The sequence below is a fragment of the Aulostomus chinensis genome, chromosome 16 (genome assembly GCF_037954235.1).
Source record: "Aulostomus chinensis isolate RoL2024-O1b breed Wild chromosome 16, RoL_Achi_v1.0, whole genome shotgun sequence".
NCBI classification, from domain to species: domain Eukaryota; kingdom Metazoa; phylum Chordata; class Actinopteri; order Syngnathiformes; family Aulostomidae; genus Aulostomus; species Aulostomus chinensis.
In genome coordinates, this window is record NC_141335.1 from 7,211,301 (window position 1) to 7,229,829 (window position 18,529).

The following is an 18,529-nucleotide window of genomic DNA, read 5'->3' on the forward strand; positions in this document are numbered from 1 at the left end:
TGGATTTGCAGATTCAACGACCTGATGTCCACCCACGTACGTCGCATTCAAACACGCACACATGCACACACCCTCAGCTCCTATTATCTGCCCACACAGATCAGCCATGCATGGCTTCGACACACAACCTCAGATGATGTGACCTTTTTTTATTTTTTTTATTTGTAGGTTGTGTATTTTATGCCACTCATGTCAGGCTTACAGCCCATATTTTGAAGAGAAAGTGATTTATTCCACGTAAGTAACTTAGATTGGTGGAGTGGGACTTATCACTTGTGAAAATCTGAACAGCAAGTAATGGCAATTGTGGATGTAATTGCTGTTATTCAGGTTTAAATTCGGAATCAGAGCGCTGCTTCAAGATGATTCCACAGTCTGAGTCAGACCCTTTAATCGGGAGCATTGCAATCAGAATTTAAGACTTGGCCACTCGAAGTACTGCTTGAATGACTTGAAGTGACTTGACTTATCTTAACTCAGGACTTAAATGGACTGTTTCATCCATTTGAAGCAAAATATCAATCCATATTTTCATCAGCCATCTTGGCTGGGCTTTTATTTTGATCTGCTTTACCTTTTCTGTAGTTCTGCCGTCAATTTTCATTCTTTTTCAAAAGATCGGATTTTTCAAACAAACAAACCTCCAATATCATGCATCAACATCGTCCATGCAATATTGTGTTTATCATCTCCTATCGATTGTAGGCCCTTAAATTGAACAGAATCCAGACTGCATGGCAGTAGAAGCAACTCGTATAGTTGAAAGGTTCAATAGTGATTCTGTGACACGCAGCTCGCCGGGCTGGTGATGAGTGTTCACCATTGTTACCGGGCTCAGGTCTGAAGAACCAACAGAAGCTTGACCAGAAAAAGAGCAGCTGTCTTGACTTGCTGACTTCAGGTGATTTATCAAAGTGTCCCGCCGGCCAAATCCCACTCATTAAGACTCTTGGAGGTCGAGGACGCTGTGCGTGAGTCATCGTTGGATTGAGAGAGGAGTCAGTAGGCGCCAAGGAAGTTCTCGTGTTGTTCAATCACGTCCGAGCGCTTCTGTCGAAGGGTTTTCTTCACGGGGCAAGTCCTCTGCCATCTGTCCTCGCTGTGAAAACCGTGGACACAGCTCTGCCAAGTCAGGCGTGAAAAGCTGCATGAGGTCTTCCGTCCCACACACACACACACACACACACACACATAAAAAAACACTTGCCTGAACTGCTTGACTTGTTCTCCCCGAGACACAAGCACATAAAAAAAAAAATTAAAAAATGGACGTCTGCTCCTCACTTCCAGTCTGGATCAGATAAATTTACCTTTTCTGATGGTAATAAGGCTCACAAGTGGAACTGAGGATCATTGTGAAGGTCAAGAATTCTGTGAGAGGCTGCCCTGAACACACTCGTTCACTATATCCACTCCAAAGAAGAGTGAAAGACCTACTCTATCTCTATCACTCTAGGAAACACAATGTATTGTTTTTAGGCTCAATTGGAGACTCTAACCTGACCGTAGGTGTGACTGTGACTGTGAATGGTTGTCTGTCTGTATGTGTTGGCCCTGCGATGGACTGGTGACCTGTCCAGGGTGAACCCCGCCTCTTGCCAGAAGACTGCTGGGATAGGCTCCAGCCCCTTGTGACCCTGAACAGGATAAGGAGTGGAAAATAGATGGATGGATGGATTTTAGGGTCTTCCACAGTGACCACACACACACACACAGGTTCTCAGCTTCTTCACTGGCAGACCACACGCGGTTCATGTGGGCGACAACACTTCATCTCCCCCTCACTCTCAACACGGGAGCCCCTCAAGGGTGTGTGCTCAGCCCCCTGTTGTTCTCACTCTACACCCACAACTGCTTGGCTGCATCTGATGACATGGCTGTGGTGGGTCTCATCTCCAACGGCGATGAGAGAGCGTACACGAGTGGACAACCTCCAGCTGAACATAAGCAAAACTAAAGAACTGATTGTGGACTTCAGCCGGAAGCAGCAGAGGAGCTACACCCCGCTCACCATCAGCAGGACACCGGCGGAGAGGGTGGACAGCTTCAGGTACCTTGAGGTCAACATCTCAGAGGATCTGACATGGTCCAAACACATCAACGTCCTGGTGAAAAAGACCCGTCAGCATCTCCACCATCTCAGACGTGTGCGGGACTTCCATCTCCCCGTCAGGATCCTCAAGAACTTCTATACCTGCACCTTGGAGAGTATCACCACCTGGATGGGGAGCAGCTCCAACTTGGACTAACTGGCCATCAGGAGGATAGTTCACTCAGCTGAGCACATCATCAGAACCACCCTGCCCGACCTACAGGACATATACATCAAACGCTGCAGAACCAGGGCCACCAAAATCCTAAGAGAGCCCATTCACCCTGCCCATAAACTGTATTCACAGCTACCTTCAGGGAGACACGACCACTGCCTGAAGGCTAACACAGAGAGGACGAGGAGGAGTTTCTTTCCTCAGGCCGTTCTTCCCCCTACAACTGCACATTGCACATAAAGTACTATTTATATTTATACTCATATTTATATTTATATATTTGTTAATTTATCGTGTATTCACTTACTTGTTTTTTTTTAAAACTGTTTTTCTATACTGTTGGCCTTCGTTGTTTTGCAGTGTTTAAGCATCCGGAGGAGACACACAATACATTTCACTGCATCTTTTACAATGTATGATGTGTGTGTGATGAAAGAAGCTCAACTGATTTGATTTGATTTGACACACACGTGCACGCGCACACACACATACACACACACATACACACACACACACACATACATTGGTCATTTTTTTTACAGTGTTAATAGTAATCCTGTAGATTAACTAAAAAAAAAGTTATATATATATATGTGTGTGTGTGTGTGTGTGTGTGTGTGTGTGTGTGTGTGTGTGTGTTGTGTAGCACTGTGAGTGGTCACTAGGTAGAACAGAGGACACTGATTTGGGTGCAGTCCATTTACCAGTTATTAACCTTTGGGAGTCGGTGCTGATGGGAGCGTCTCGGCAGCTCATCTGCTCTTCCTCCAATTACATAGGACCACAGCCAAATTTGGGGGGGGGGGGGGGTCCAGGAAGTACATTTACTTTTTGCTAAATATGGGTTCTCCCAGAATGCAATTATCTCTGCCTTTCTGTGACACTCACCACCCATCCATCTATGATGCATTTCCTCTTCTTCTCCTGTCTGTGCATTAGTCTTCTTAGCATCCAACTCTCTGTCTCTGCTCTGGACCATGAGCGGAATGATGTCAATTCCTTTAACAACCGTAGCAAAAAAAAAAAAAAAAAAAAAAAAAGAGTCTGACTTTATGTTGTAACCAATATCATGACATCCACCCATCAATGAATCTTCAACTTTTAGCAGCACATAAACAATCCATTGCAAATTGGTGCTCAATAATCTGGAACTGGTATTCAGGACTTCCGATCTGCCCTCAGCAAAATATGTTTTTGTGGTTCTTTTATTGAATACAATTTTATGTAGTTAAAAAAAAAGTGTTACACTGTTTCATAAAAAAATATGCAACGTAAATACAAATGATTGGTGAAAAGGTCATTTTGCTTCCCATTTTTATCTCAGCATGTGTTGCCATATTGCTGTAACTCCAGGGGGGATCTCATCCAAGTTTCCGACTTTCCATTCGCACTTCTCCGTGTCGGATGTCATTTCTCATTCTGAGTTCTGAAAATAGAAGGCATCGTATGTTGTTGAGCTGATCTACATTAGTTTGCTAGAAAAAAAGAAGAAAGTTTAAATTAGTGTGTGTTTGTTAACTGGCACGGTTTTCTTTCATCCTGGTTACCGTGGTTACAGGCCTGCTGGATCAAATGTATTCATGTAGAGGGAAGTGGGATGTGCGACAGCCCCAGGTTGTGATCAAGGTTATTATGGAGGACTGCCTCATCTCTCTAAGATACCACTATCTCCACACGTCCTCCTCTCAGCGTTCCAGTTCGTCAACACGTCACGATCGACACACTCCATCAAGCGCCATTACAACTTGACTTTAATCTTTGAGTGTGGACCAGAGCTTGAGAGAGATTGCTGATAACCCCCCCCCCAGCCAGGATGATAAAACACTGAACAATGGAGCTACGAGGGTTTAAAAAATTAAAAAAGGGCACAATCTAATAAAAAACAAACAAACCTCAATTCTCACCTTATTCGTCAGGTAAAACTGTGTGATCAAGTCAGAGCAAAAGATGGCAGGTTATCAGAAAAGATTCCCTTTGACAGTTTTTCCATTTCCTATCATCAATGGCTCTTCCGCCTCTGTCCGACTCACCTCGTCCTTTGTCGCCTTCAGTTTCAAGTTCTCATTTCCTCGTGTATCCTCTTCAGAATCAAATGCATTATTCCCATGCCCTCTTTAAAGGCTGGCAAGCTCTTACTCGGGATGAGTTTGCCTGGATACAATGGAAATCCAATACTTTAATGGGAATTCACATGGAGACCTACCACAGAGCAACATACCCACTCACTGAAATGTGCAGTAAGTGCTTTAAGGGGAACTGCTTCCTTCCTAAGAGCAGGAAATACACTGGAAGCAGGCATTAGGTGACACACACACACACACACACACACACACACACACACACACACACACACACACTTGAAAAAAACATTCAGAAACAACATTCTTGTGGGAAATTTATCAGAAATCTGGCCTTATGCATTTTCTCTCTCATTCGGGTTTTTTTTTTTTCAGTCCATCATACCATTATTAATTCACTGTGATTGTTTTGCATGTAACATGAATTGCGTGTTTAACGACATGCACAGGATTTAATTTAATTGGATTCTGGGAGCAGATACAGTATACGCCACCAATCACCACAAGAGTGAGAAACTGACATCATCAGCACTGATAGCAATGCATATGCAATGAGATGATGCGCGCTGAGTCTCTTAGCGCTGATTTGTTCCTGTTAGACACATCCCTAATTCATGTTAATGTAAAAACAACAACCATCAACTTCCTTCTTTTAGATGTTGTCATGGGTGATTTGATCCAGTTGTATTATCTGATACATTGTATCAAAAAAAAACCCACAAACATGTTACAGTTTACCAAAATCAGAAGTTATATTTGGTAGAGAATATAGGCTAACTTTAGCATGATCAAGCTAGCAAGCATATTCGCTGACTGATCTGCTCCTATCGGCAAAACCCAAGTTAGTCTAACCACACACACACACACACACACACACACACACACACACACACACACACACACACACACACACACACACACACACACACACAATTAAATCTACAGTAGCATATTTCTAGAGAGACTTAACAAAAAAAATAATAGTCTGTTAAAGTCATACTTGACATTTTGTCCATGTTTGGCAGGCAATAACATTCAGAATTAAAACATGAGGAGAAATGGAGGACACTGGATTTTTTTTTCTTGAAGTATGTGCATTATGAACGCGTCGTGTTTTGTTTTTAAATGAGTTTCAGGCCATACTGGTCTATCAAGTGTACACCCACCCTACTGTGTAACATACGTATTAAAAGTAATACTGGTGGTATGGGAAAAAAAAAGGGATCCCAAAAAAGGATGTTTTCATGAATCTTTATGTACAAAACCCATATGCACAGTTGGGAGTATAACAGTAGATGTTTCAGGGCGCAAATGACATCACCGTGACTTCAATCCTCTATGACGTCAAACATACAGTGAAGGTGTTACATACAGGTAGATAATCCGGTCGACTGCTTTGAGATTATTGCTGCATTTGTATTCTAAAAAACAAACAAAAAACAACAACAACAACTGCCACTGCTTTTAAAGTTTTAAAGCTCAATAGTGTGACTGAGTAACACTTGGACATGATCAACATGTTAAAGATAAAGAGGTTTTCACTGGGCAGCAGAGGAAACGATAGAAGCCGCGAGCACCAATAATAAAGCACAATGGCCATGAATCATTCCAACCAAAAGTTATAACTGAGGACTTTTTTTGAAAATGAATGGGAAGAATACGTGAACACATTCCCAGTAATCAACGAGGTGAAAATCAACGACATGGATAAATGTAAATTATATTTTCGAAATTGTGTGAATGTTAATCTTTAATGAATTTGATTCACGGTTCTTCACTTTTTACTGGGACTTGGCTACACGTGAGAAAAAGGAAACATACAAATTGACACGGTGGCAGTTAAGTCCAGGACTATGTAGATATTATAAAGTCACCTTAGTCTTAGTAAAGTCTTAAATATATTCATCTCACTCTCCCCATTTATTATTTATAAGCAATATACAGCCAGTGGATTGTAGAAACTTTATGAGCTTGTGTCATTCATGAGTGTTAGCAAGTATTGTTTTGTCTATTTGATATTGATTTTATGAATGTTTGCAAGGAGCACAAGTTGATGAATATATTAACAATATCTTTACACCTGCTCACATTATTTCAACTTGTTGCACTGCTTATAAATAGTAAATAGTGAGGAGGGTTTTACTGTTATTCTTCTTCTGGATTCTTTTCTTCTGTTTGAAGACAGAACCAAAGCTGCAACACGAATCTAAGACTTTTGATCTTTAGATCTGAAATAGATTTTTATGAATATGATATTTGCTCTGGACCCATGTTGACCGATGCAAGCGGACGCCATACACCCGTATCATTTTAAGTCCGATTTTAGAGCTGAAAAATGGTGAACTTTCATCACCGGCAAAGATAAATCCAAGCAAAGCCCGGGGTTGGGGGGGTACCCATACATAGAGAAATTTATCACCAACTTCATAATTTATAGTTCATGGTCTGACATGGCAATTATTCTACATACTATTTTTGATATGCTGCCCAGGAACATCACTCATATGCTCGTTAGGGACAACAGTTTAACAAAAACAAACAAAAAAAACAAACAAAAACAAGACGACTACAGTCAGAGCTAAAACATTCACATTATAGTTCTACTGTAACATATTGGTATTAAAATTGACTTCGATGTATGCACATGCTTGATATACATTCTGTACAAAATATTCAATATAGACATCAAAATGAATGAATACTGTTGGTTCTTTTCCCACCACTGTACACGTTTTCATGTTACGACCACCGCCTGCACATTCAGAAGCAGAAATGATTAATTTGTGTCCTTTTTCAGCTTTTGTTTGTACGAATGATGAGTGTTGCGACCCATTATTGGAACACAACGCTTCGGACGTCAGCAAGCTCCGTCAGTCCCTATTAGCAAACAATTACGGTACACTAGGAAGGAGAAAATTACAGAAACAAGACTTTAATTTGTATAAAAATCCACAGCAATGGATTAGTCATCGCTTTTCTTCGAAATACTTTTGTAAGCTCGTTGTGAGTCCACCTCTTCACTTTTTGAATTTCCTCTTCAAAAAGACCGGCCAAACACTCTGGCATCAACACAAGTCATTATTCATTGAACCCCTTCATATTTCAAATGCACTTCAAGTATTTGAAATTTATTTTGACAGACAATTAACTGAAGAAAATCTATGAATGCATCAATGACGCCCGACTGCCTGACCCTTTTAACCACACAAATCCAACATTTCTGAATATCTGCACACCAACACCAAGGCATATACTGTCACAGAGTTCTGTTCAATGTTTCTGCAATCACAAAATTCATGTTTGATGGAAAAACAATTCTGAAAACTTTTGTGAGTTGATCTAAAAGTCAAATTCTATAGAGCAGTGAAATACGGTGTTACCATGATGTTTGCTGACAGAAAAAAACCCAGAAATACTCGTCTGCTCCTGCTTGTAATGTGTTGTTTTTCCTTGCCTATACTTTAAAAGGAATCGACATTTGGGGAAATACAGTATAAATACAGTTTAAAGATAAGATTTATAAAGCTTTTAATTTTGCTACATATGACATTAGCGCCAGCAGGAAGTTAGCTTAGCTTAGGCGAATGGTGGGGAGTTGCTCATCTCTTTCCAATTTGGCTTTATCCAGATTAAGCAAATAAAATATAACATGTAAATCGGCGAACTTTGGAGAGCGAGCCTTTATACAATGCTACACTAAGCTAAGCTAAGCTAAGCAGCTGCCGTTTCTGCAGCTTCATATCTAAAGGACGGACATGAAGTTTTATTAAATTTCTCATCAAACAAAATTTGTTTCCCAAAATATCAAATAATTCATTACTGGTTAATGATATAATTCAAGACTTTGGGAGCAAAAACACAACCGAAACCGTGTTGACAAAACAAACCATTAGCGCTAGCTTCAAAGGGCATGTTGGGGAAAATGCAGACATTCTTGAGTCTCTTCTTCATAAATTGCAAATACATGTTCATGAAAACGGAAAAGTAAGTCCTCACACTCTCATCAGCCCACGAATGGAACTCCGTCTCCTCTCATAAGAAAAAAAAAATTGTATGAACTCCACCCAACATCAGAGCAGTAAACACTCAAATTGATAAATACCAATCTACAATCAAATCTTTGCTTATTCTTTGGCACAAAGTTACCTATGAAGGGCCTCAGCCAAAAGCTAAAAACTGAAGTCAAAGCTTGTTGATTTTTTTTTTAACAGCACTTCAGTGACAACACAGGACACCAGAGGCCCGTGTATGATCAGGAGTGCTGAAGGCTTAGATATGGCTCATGCTGCTTTGCATTGCACTTTACTGGTAACGCCTCGAGGTACGGATCACTCCTTCAGGGTCGACAGCTCCCACCAGTTATCCTTCATAAGCCAATACGTCATCCTAACAGTCCATATGTCTTATGATATAATGCCCTCTAGTGGCAATGTAGTTTAAACATATCGAAAATAAATTGCAGTATATCAGATTAAAGTCTAAGAGGCACACTGGAGCGGAACAAACTGCTACCCCCCGATGATCTATGTCATAGGCACTGTACATCCAAACACTTCTGCTCTCAAAGGACGTCCATGTGGGGGTTTGTGACGAGGCAACCTTATGAAGTAATTTTGTGTTTATCTAAATTATAATTGGGCCACATTCATACTTACAATCTTTGCTTCTACTTCCTGACTCATCGCAAGGCCTGAGGTGAACCAAAAAGAAAAAAAACAAACCAAACCAAACCAAAAAAAACCCCAGCAGGTTCTAGCCAACCACAATAAATTAATCATTCTAACCAGGGCACTAGAAACACCACTGTTCTCAATATAGATTTGTGCAAATGTTTCACTGGAGGCCACTTATGACACACCTGTAGCTGTTAATTTAAACTTAAGTACATTTCAACAGGAGTGAAAGGATCTCAAAGTAAAGTGGACTGAGCTACTGCAGATGTGGAACGACTCCTGGAGGCCGGACAGCTCGAGTGATGCTGACATCCAGCTGAAAGTGACACAGCTCAGGGCCGATGGAACCTGAAAACAAACACACAGGCTTACTCCATGGATAAACATAAAAACAGTACTTCAGATTTTTTTTTCCCGCTCCTCAGATAAATAACTGTAAAGATGAATCCTTTTATAGAAGCTGCACACTAATCGTTTCATTAGGGGTGAGACAAAATATCATTGTTGTTATATACTGCGATACTTCCTCTTATGAAACATTCCGGGTACATTGGCATCTCCATACCCATAAGACACCTTGAACATTCTTAGTCATTTTTATAACTGATCAAATCCCTGTCACTTCAGTTTCTGGACTGAAGATATATGATGCACTGAAATATTGCCTGGCCTGCTGGTTTGAGGATGAGTCATGGGCCGTGTTGAGGTTGTTACTCAGAAAATGAAAATGTATTAAACATTAGTCAGTGGATGACTTTGCATATTTCCTGTGGAACATCATTTGTTACTGGCTCTCCACATTGAAACAATGTGGGAGAAACCATTTTTAATATATTCTTGTCCAAAAACATCAACCTGATCATCGATGTGATCCTGAACACTTCGGGTGGAAATGTTATCCGTCTAAGGAGTTTATTCTCAGCTTCAGGGAGTCAGGAGAGTGTTTGTGTAATTTTCCAGGACAACACAAGATTTTCAAGGATACTCTAATGTAGCTCTCAAGTTGCAAGTTTTTTCACAACTGTGTTTCAGGACACATGGAACCCTGATTGTGAAAGAAGTGTTTGTTATAGTCAAGGTCTCAAAATGGTTGAAGTGTTTGACCACTTAGGTACCTGGTGAACTGTTTGCTGTCTTCGTGGACCTCCATCTCCCGGCTCTTGAACTCATTCAGCTCCTTACGGATAGCAGCCTAAGTGGTAGGACACGGACACGGACACGGACACGGACACGGACACACACACACACACACACACGTGATTGTAAAAACATATGTAGCAGTACAAGGCCACCTGCCCTCCTACACACACCATCAACAGCAGCTGCTTTCTCCACTAATCACAGGGTTTGTGGCTCAGACTTGATGTTCCCTCTCAGGGTTTTTGATGCTCGTCCTCACTTTGGATCTGCAGGAAAATCTGAGGGTGCTTGAGGGTTCTCTTGGGTGCTTTTACAGCTGTCAGTGCCCATTTCCTGCACATCTGCAATGCTGCAGATTGGAAATTAGCCATAACTGGAACTGGGAATCACCCGAAATGACCAATATGAAAGTGATAAATACACGTGTGGTCATGCACACAACAGAATGAATGCATCTTATTTTTGACGTATATAAAAAGGCACTTTGAGTAGTTTTCATTGTTCACAAATATACTAAGAAACACATCTACTGACAGGTAGTGCCAGACATGAGTATTATAGAGTAAGAAAATGGTGATATTAATACATCGGCAAATACATATTTATCCATTTGATCTACAGTTCAATTCAATCATCCAAGATGATGATTGATGATGATCAATTTTTTCAGAATTATGTACTATAACTACAAAAAAAAAAAAAAAAATCATATTGGATAACATATTCTGTGTGCAGACCTCCTACATCTATGATATTGATCTAATATTGGCCAAACTGATATATGTCAGTCTTCACTTACAATTATGGTCCATATTTGTTAACTTTTCATGTGTTTTCATACAAAATGAACTTTCGTGTTAAAACACGAGATGGTCCAGTGACTTGTAGTGAATCGAGAAGTCAGTGAAATGACAACAGCAGCCAATATATCACCCAAATTACAAAGCAGCATCTCATTAAACAGACTGTAGGCCTGTAGCACCTTGTCAGCAGGGGTGAGTCGCGTCCAGGGCTTGTCGGCCCGCCGGTCATAATCCTTGGCATCTGTTACCTCCACATACTCGTTAAAACGCAGGATTCTTCGAGCGACCAGCTCCGCCACGGTAGGCCGAACACTCAGCTACACACGAAAACAGGATTTAGATTTTACATTTAAGACTCAATTTATTATTCTAAGAGCTGCAGGGAAGAGACTGGCTGAGAGTTGATGTCTCAGCTGAATTTTCTGCTTCAGTTACATCCGTGTCCACTAGATGGGATGATTTCACAGCACAAAGCATCTTTTCTTTCCTTTTCTACCATGTATAATAAGGGGGAGGGAAGCATATTAGCAGCTAAATATAGTGTCCCTCCATGTCCTCCCAGTTCTCTTGAACGTGTGTGGGTTTGGTTATTGTTTACAGTACCTTTCTGGAGAGTCTCCTTTTAATCTCCTGCTTGGCTTCATGCTCCTCGGCTTCATTCTTTTCTGCATGCAGAGAAACGAGAGAGTCATTTCACACCCGCTGTGCCTGCAACAAGCGTTTGCTTCTATTTATAGCCGTCAGATGTGATTGGCCTTATTAAAACCAGGACCGTGGCCGCATGATTGTGACTGAAAGACAAACTAAAGCAAAAAGGTGAAACTATGTCGTTTGCCATCTGCTGTGGACTGAATGAATCATCCTAAGTGATTCTATTGCAATCCACCATTGTAGTATTTTTATGGATGTAAATTTTTGGGTATGTGTAGGTAAACAGTGACAGACACATCTTCCCTTCCCAGAATGATGGAGAGAAACTACAATTTCTTTGTTTTTATCCTGAACATTCTTACAAGACCCACAAAGTGACTGGGCACATCACTGTCAAACAGACAGCGGTTCGTTTATTAGACTTTTGTCTCATCTCTCTGATTGATGGGACGCCCAAGGGCGTAACTGCTGATCTGAGAGTGGCAGCAGCAGAATAAAACTGGACGGCTGGAACCTCTAGGATCCCTGTTGGAAACAGGAGTGGCTATTTTATTACATTTGTATAAACTTTGGAAGAAACACAACTGTGTTTTTGGCCTATGTGGTGTGGACACACTGAGTGCAAATATTTAAAAGTCAAACATTAAAATCAGTACATTCAACTCATATTTTTTCTAATAATAAACAGCATATCCAGTTTCATATCGACGCTTCAAACAGCCCCGATTGTCATTACTCTTGAAAACTGTACTGTTGCTGTTAAATCAGGAGATAACAAAACTTGTTTTCTTGTGAAAATGAGTCAAATTATCTTGTTACCTCGACACGTTCTTCTCTCAAAATATGACGACTAAACAGGTTATCAAAAGAAAAAACGTAGTTATCTCAAGATAATGTAATAATTATCTTGTCATCTCAAGATAACGGCATTAAAAAAGTAATTTCTAGCACTGTCTTTGTCTCCCTCTGTAGTTTTGAGATCCATAATCTCTTGTTGTTGTTTAATAGTTAACAGGTACCACTAAACTGTCCCTATTTCAAAATTATGATGTTGTTTTATGTAGCATCTACATACACCATCATGTGGAAACCCAATTTAACACACCTCACATTTAAAAATTACGACAATTTAACATAGGAAGGGTAAGTTAACAACTAAAAAGCAGTACATCACTTTCCCATGCTGATTCATCAAATACTCATAACGAGAAAATTACATGAAGTGACTGTTTAGGGTTTCAACTTTATGATAACCATTAAAATAGTAGATCAGAACAGCCCGTTCTTTGGTAATGTATTCCAGTAACTTACGTTTGAGAATGTTCCTCTGCTCCAGCTCCTCTGTGGTGGGTCTTTGGCTCAAACGCCTGAAATGAGAAAACCATTTTTATACACTTCTCAGAACAGAGCAGTTTTATATCAATTTCTGAGTGAAAATATGACTTTTGATCCCTGTTGATAATCCAAAGGCTGATTCACCTAAAAGTAAAACTCAAAAGGCACAAATCATATTTTCAACTTGATTCCTTTAAATCAGAACACCACAACTACACCAAAAATCTCAAATAATCACTTCAGAACCCTGCCAAATCTATGATTTAAAGTCACACCATACTACATTGGCATGTGTGTGCGCGTACCTGACTAGTTTACAGCCTATCTGCTGCCGTAGCTCATGCCTCTCTGTCTCTGAGCTCCGTGGTAGAATGTTTTTCTCCTCCAACTCCCTCTTGCTGGGCCGGTTCCCAAGCTTGATGTTCAGGGTGTCTCGCCGACGGATCTTGCTGGCCAGAGAACCTGGAACAGAGACAAAGAAAAGGGGAAATATCTTCATGAGGTCCTGAAACTATTTTCACTTCAGCTGCCGATGATGACAAACCATCGCTGAAGCAAATGGCAACATGATTATTTAAAAGTGTGATGTTCTTTAATGAAAAGCATTACAACCAAAGTGAGTCATATTGGATTACACAGCATAGCTTGTTTTGATCAATCCAGCACTTTGATTTGTGTTTTCAAAGCAATAGAAGCTCACAAATAAGAAGCCACAACTGTAACAAATCAGTGTAACTGAAAAAGAAATCAAAATCAAAACTGAAAGGGGAGATAAAATTCATTTCAAAAACTAGAAAAGATTTTGAATCAAGACGAAAGCCAATTAAATATTCTGAAACAGGTACATTTAAAGTACAGTCCTGCTCATTTCAGTGTTGAACTGATTTATACCACAAACCTGCTGGTAGGAACATCTACCAGTATTGTGAGTCAAGGTAAACCTGTGAACTGTGTATTCTAAAGGTGATGCATCACTGGCCAAATAGAAATAAAAACCCAGGACTGCTGCTTCTTTCTGACACCTTGGTCAAGTTAATCATAATCATTCATGGAGCCGTTTCCTACAGTCTCTGAGCCTCATGCTTGAAATGTGCAAACACACAGATATCATCTTAAATTGCACGTACGAGCAACATTTTGTTTCTGTGTTCTTATTGTAAGTGAACGTTATCGAGACACCAGTATTTTGTTGTACATCTAAGGAGTCAAATGAAGTGAAACCCGAAACTCCAACACCATGATCATACATCTGATACTTTGACCAGTTAATTTCTGCTTTTTTGGTGACAGAGGTATTATGACTTATTTTAGATTAATTGCCCTTCAATGTACTGATTTATCAAATAATTGTGTGCTTGTTTTCCTTTTTTTGCTTTATGCAAGAAAAACAAAGGAAACATGAATAAGTGAGGCCTATTACTCTTTGCAAGCTATCTCAATGACTCCAGTGTTTGGTATTATTCAAGTTCTGCGAGTGAAATACTGGTGCATTTCCATTAATGTGTAACACATCTAATGCCGTACTGTTTGTGTACTCGTCTTCCTCTTCATCCTCCTCCTCATCGCGGTACAGGATTGGTCCATCGGAGTCAGAGTCACTAGTTTGGCTGTCTTGAGGTCTATCAGGGATCACCGTCACCTCAACCTGCTCTGTGTTCACACTATGGCCCTGTGGTTTTACTGCTGGTACCTCAGACATCCTGCATGACACAGTAATACAGTGTGAGCACATAAACATCATGAGACTCGTGCAGCTGCATCCTGCAAATGTTCTTTTTTTTTTTTTTATTACACACAATTTATTCAAGTATCATATGACACCAGAGTGGCTGTGTAATGCACTCTCTAAGTATCAGACAGGCATGCAGAGGAAGTGAACACAAAGAATCTTTCACCAACTTGCACATCTTAACTTGATTTTTACCTCAAGCAGTTCTCCACAGCAGACTCCCTCTCTTCTTTTTTCTTTTCTGCTTCTTCTTCCTCCCCCCTGGTTCCCTCCTGCTTCTCCTGCTCTGAGCTGCTGTCAGTCTCTCCCTCTGTGAAGGAGGTGTCTTCTGTAGCAGCATTGATGTGGGGAGACAGATCAGCAGTCTCAAGGGCCGTGTCGTTCCTCTCCTGACCCTCTGTAGAGGCACTGGTGGAAGATTTGGTCTCTAGACCAGGTTGACCAGCAGCATGAGTTCCTTCTGCCTCAGTGTCCAAGGCTTGAAATGAGCTGGGCTGGGGGTCTGAGGAGACGGGTGAGGATTTTAACTCCCCAGGCTGACTTGGAGTCTCTGTGGAAGCCTTTTGAGATACCAATGAAGATGTTTGAGAGCCTGCTTTCCGGTTGGTCCTTGCATTCGTCCCATCAGTCACTACTGCAGTTCCGCTATCCTTAGGCGCACGGGAACGAGGTGTGGTTGTGGTGGTCTTTGTTATCTTCTTTGGATGAGAAGATTTGGCTGTGAAAGACAAAGCAACATGAAGAACTGCACTGCACTTGTTTCTGTCTCAGTGAATAAATAAAGGAGATGATTAGCTGAGCAATTCTGTGTGTGTGTGTGTGTGTGTGTGTGTATATATATATATATATATATATATATATATATATAAAGCTTTTCTTGTCATCTAAAAAATGTGACGTATTTTGAATATCTGATATATTGGTGAATGAATTATCCATTGTAATGTCTGTGAAGTTTCTTTGTGTGTTGGTAAAATTTGCCTGAAGAACTTAAAATGTTATCAAAACACTGATGAAACAATCACTTCAGTAACTCGACATGGCACACAACCAAAGGCATTCATAAAAGCCTGCATGATCATCACATGCAATATTTTGAGCTATGTAGTTTTATCATGCTGGAGGTTACACACACACACACACACACACAAACACACACACACACACACACACAGGGTGAGGTTGGAATCATCATGCCATAAGTCAAAACCGCTCATTTTTACTTCTGCTTTCTCTAGAAACCAATTATAAATGTGACACTTCCAGTTTGCCAGTTCACAGGGAATCCTGTCTAATGAGGGAAAATACTGAGTTGACACAAACTCAACGACCATTCTCAGATATATGTAGGTGTGTACATGGAGCCACATGCAGTGAGCTTGTTTGACGTTCCATCACACAGCGACATGAGCACATTTTCCAATGCATGCAGGAACATCAACAGGCAAACTGGCTTCAGTCCTCACCAGCTGAAACTTACCGGTCCCGCGACTAGTGTTGTTAGTGCTCCGCGGGTTAGCTTTAGCTTGTGTGGATGAGCCTGCCTTGCCTGTACTTTTAGCAGTCTTTTTAGTCCCTGATGAACCATCTCTGTGCCTCAATGTGGCCCCAGTGCCACCTGCAGGTTTGGAGGAGGCGGGCAGAGTGTCCTGTTTTTTAGGTGGAGCGTCCCGGGGTCGCACGGGATTTGCACGGGCGAGGGGTTTAGTATCACATTTCTCTGAGCACATCAGAGGAAGCAGGAAGGAAAAGTATGTGGAGGTTAAAGGGGGAATAAATTTAAGATAAAAGATAGACATGCAAAGAGGTAAATGACAAAGAAGATGAGGATGAGTTTGATCAAATATTTAGGATTAGGAATCAAATGGGACATGACAATGTACCCATTGACCTTTGCAGTGTGATGGTATGTTGCTACTGTATGACCATGTTTGCTGCCTGAACATTTCTGATTACTGACAGAAGCACAGATGTCTCCAAATGGCTCAGGGTTCAATGCTAACAGGATTGAGATGAAAGCAGCATCAGACAGAAGAGCAGTGGTTTGTTTCCCAAGGGCAGGCGAAGCATTAAGAGATGGCTACTGCTCTGTTTAGACGGCTGCAGGCTGATTTAATGGGAACATCTATTTGAACACTTTGGACCCAGGCAAAGATCCCACAGAGGTTTCCGTGTCAGCCAGAAAACTGCTGCCGGTAGAAAAGCATTCAAGAAGCTTCAAAGAAACCAACATCTAAAAATAACTACAATATTCAACTAGCTTATGAAAATGGTTTCAAGGGGTGTTCAACTCCCACATCCGCTGACAATAATAATAATAATAAAACATGTTTCGACACTGATCGACAATTTTATTACTACAATTTTACAGCATTTGGCAGCAACACGCCTGTCTGAGAGTAATGGTTTTTGGCATCTGCTTATTAGCAGGCACAGCTCATAATTCTACAAAGATTTGACTGTCTAAGCTCTGCTAGTTAGAGCGTCTTACTAAAAGAAGAGTTTTTGCACAATCTACAATCAAACTACAACCCATAAAATCATGAACTTGTACAATCCTATGTTGGCTAACAGAAACATCATTACTTTGGATAAAATTTGTGTCCATGTAGCAGAAAGCTTTGAAATGTTTTTCATTGATGATGAAAATTGTTATCACTCCCAGAAGCCACTTTAAGAAATACTGGAGACAGAATTTTGGAACAATTCTCACCGAGCATCTTTCTGACATTCTTCGTCCCTCTTTGCACAGTTGAAAACATCTTTAGTCCTCAACTATGATGTCAATGTCTTTGTGGGAACATTTTACATTTGATTTTAGTGTGCCCCTTGGAGAGCTGTCCCAGTTTTTCCTAACAGTACCTCACTTCTATTTGGGGAAATAAAAGTTATAAAAACAACAACAACAAAAAAACATGAATGAAGTTTGTTGTTGCTGAGGTTTCTAACATGCATATGAGACACAACATCTCCAGGCTAACGCCCGAGACTGAACTGAGATCTGAAGATTAGCAGTAATCATGACCAAAGCTCATTTTAGACGTCATAGGCAGTTTTGCACCGCAGCAACTCGTGAGCCCTTTCAGAGGGGCCACCAACTTTATGTACTTCCAGGAGCTTTGTCAGAGAACCTAATGGAGTAGATACTTTTATGTGGCAAGGAAAAACTGCAGCTGTAGCTTAGCCTTATTTGTCTAGGTGAGGACAATGGTAATGAACTAAACCTGATCGTGTCTATGTTGCAGTTTGCAACTGTGTTCTTGTTTTGCTCGTCCTTTGTTTCTTCTGCATGGTCTACCTTAATGTTTTGAAGAGTTTAGTGTTCATGTCCCATTTGAAGCTGTTGATAGTTTAGTCAAGTCTGCACGACATGAAAACGCTATATTCGGGGCTACTCAGCTAAATGCGAGCGCCACCTGTCCAGAGGAAAACATGGAACAAAAAGTTACCTGTTTTGTCCTCACTGCTGATGGGCCGAGCGCCCTGCTCTTCTGGTTGTGTTTCTGTTGATTCAATGTCAACTTTGACCTCCTCAGGTGTCAGACTGGATGTAGCGTGGCCATTCAAATTTTCACTGCGGATTGGCTCATCTAAGGGAGTAACAAAAGTCAGTAAAACAGTTGATGAAAAAATGGTCAAGTCAGGAAAAAGAAATACAACTAGGCGGATTACTGTTTGAATGCAGGACAGCTTCTTTTTTTGTTTTAAATTATGTCTGTACTGCGTGACATTTAGCATTTTTACAGCAACATACTGTTCAGACTGTCCAAGCCATCCATTTTACACGGAAATAGATTTGGCGCTCTGACGACCTCCACCGTCAGTTCGGATGTGAAACAATGTCTTCCCTCAT

General features: G+C 40.7%; 1 protein-coding gene across 4 annotated transcripts in view; it reads right to left on the reverse strand.

Annotated features, from left to right (window-relative positions):
• Positions 1 to 5,589: 5,589 nt before the first annotated feature.
• The window catches only part of phactr2 (phosphatase and actin regulator 2), a 34,158-nt gene continuing 21,218 nt past the window's right edge, over positions 5,590 to 18,529 (reverse strand). For 3 of the 4 annotated variants that reach the window (XM_086179689.1, XM_086179691.1, XM_086179690.1), the window contains exons 4-13: positions 18,126 to 18,266; positions 16,157 to 16,396; positions 14,872 to 15,394; positions 14,472 to 14,647; positions 13,253 to 13,409; positions 12,924 to 12,979; positions 11,565 to 11,626; positions 11,141 to 11,278; positions 10,134 to 10,210; positions 5,590 to 9,366 (exon numbers count right to left, since the gene is read on the reverse strand). In XM_086179689.1, coding sequence (XP_086035815.1) covers positions 9,351 to 9,366; positions 10,134 to 10,210; positions 11,141 to 11,278; positions 11,565 to 11,626; positions 12,924 to 12,979; positions 13,253 to 13,409; positions 14,472 to 14,647; positions 14,872 to 15,394; positions 16,157 to 16,396; positions 18,126 to 18,266 — 1,586 coding nt within the window. In that variant the 3' untranslated portion in view covers positions 5,590 to 9,350. The remainder of the gene's footprint in view (positions 9,367 to 10,133; positions 10,211 to 11,140; positions 11,279 to 11,564; positions 11,627 to 12,923; positions 12,980 to 13,252; positions 13,410 to 14,471; positions 14,648 to 14,871; positions 15,395 to 16,156; positions 16,397 to 18,125; positions 18,267 to 18,529) is intronic. The other variant, XM_086179694.1, reaches the window with a different exon arrangement.